General features: G+C 37.9%; 1 protein-coding gene across 2 annotated transcripts in view; it reads right to left on the bottom strand.

Moving 5' to 3' along the window:
- Nucleotides 1-322, bottom strand: part of LOC107097684 (coiled-coil domain-containing protein 149-like) — a 15,066-nt gene extending 14,744 nt beyond the window's left edge. For both annotated transcript variants that reach the window (XM_015394930.1, XM_015394931.1), the window contains exon 1: nucleotides 133-322. In XM_015394930.1, coding sequence (XP_015250416.1) covers nucleotides 133-183 — 51 coding nt within the window. In that variant the 5' untranslated portion in view covers nucleotides 184-322. The remainder of the gene's footprint in view (nucleotides 1-132) is intronic.

The following is a 322-nucleotide window of genomic DNA, read 5'->3' as shown; positions in this document are numbered from 1 at the left end:
TATTTTTCAAGGCTGTACTTTTAAAAGATGAAATTGTCCAGTGAGCTGTTTCCAAACGAAATTTCTTTTTTGTTTTACACTTGTGTAAACAAAATGACAAATAAAATCTGACTAAAGTCTAAAGATAATCACCTCATTAAGCAGCCCCTGCCAGTCGCTGTCGCTCCTCTTAGATGAATCCATCTCAGCTCTATTCAACCGAGTGAAGCTGAAAAAAAACCTTCTCAATTTCAGCTTTGCATTACTGCGTCAGTTCGGCTGAATTCAGACATTTCACATCATCAAATTGGATTAGCTGATGGAGGACGTGTTCTGCATCACT

The sequence above is a fragment of the Cyprinodon variegatus genome, unplaced genomic scaffold (assembly GCF_000732505.1).
Source record: "Cyprinodon variegatus isolate N-32 unplaced genomic scaffold, C_variegatus-1.0 Scaffold715, whole genome shotgun sequence".
Taxonomy (NCBI): domain Eukaryota; kingdom Metazoa; phylum Chordata; class Actinopteri; order Cyprinodontiformes; family Cyprinodontidae; genus Cyprinodon; species Cyprinodon variegatus.
This window is presented reverse-complemented; position numbering and strand designations above follow the sequence as displayed.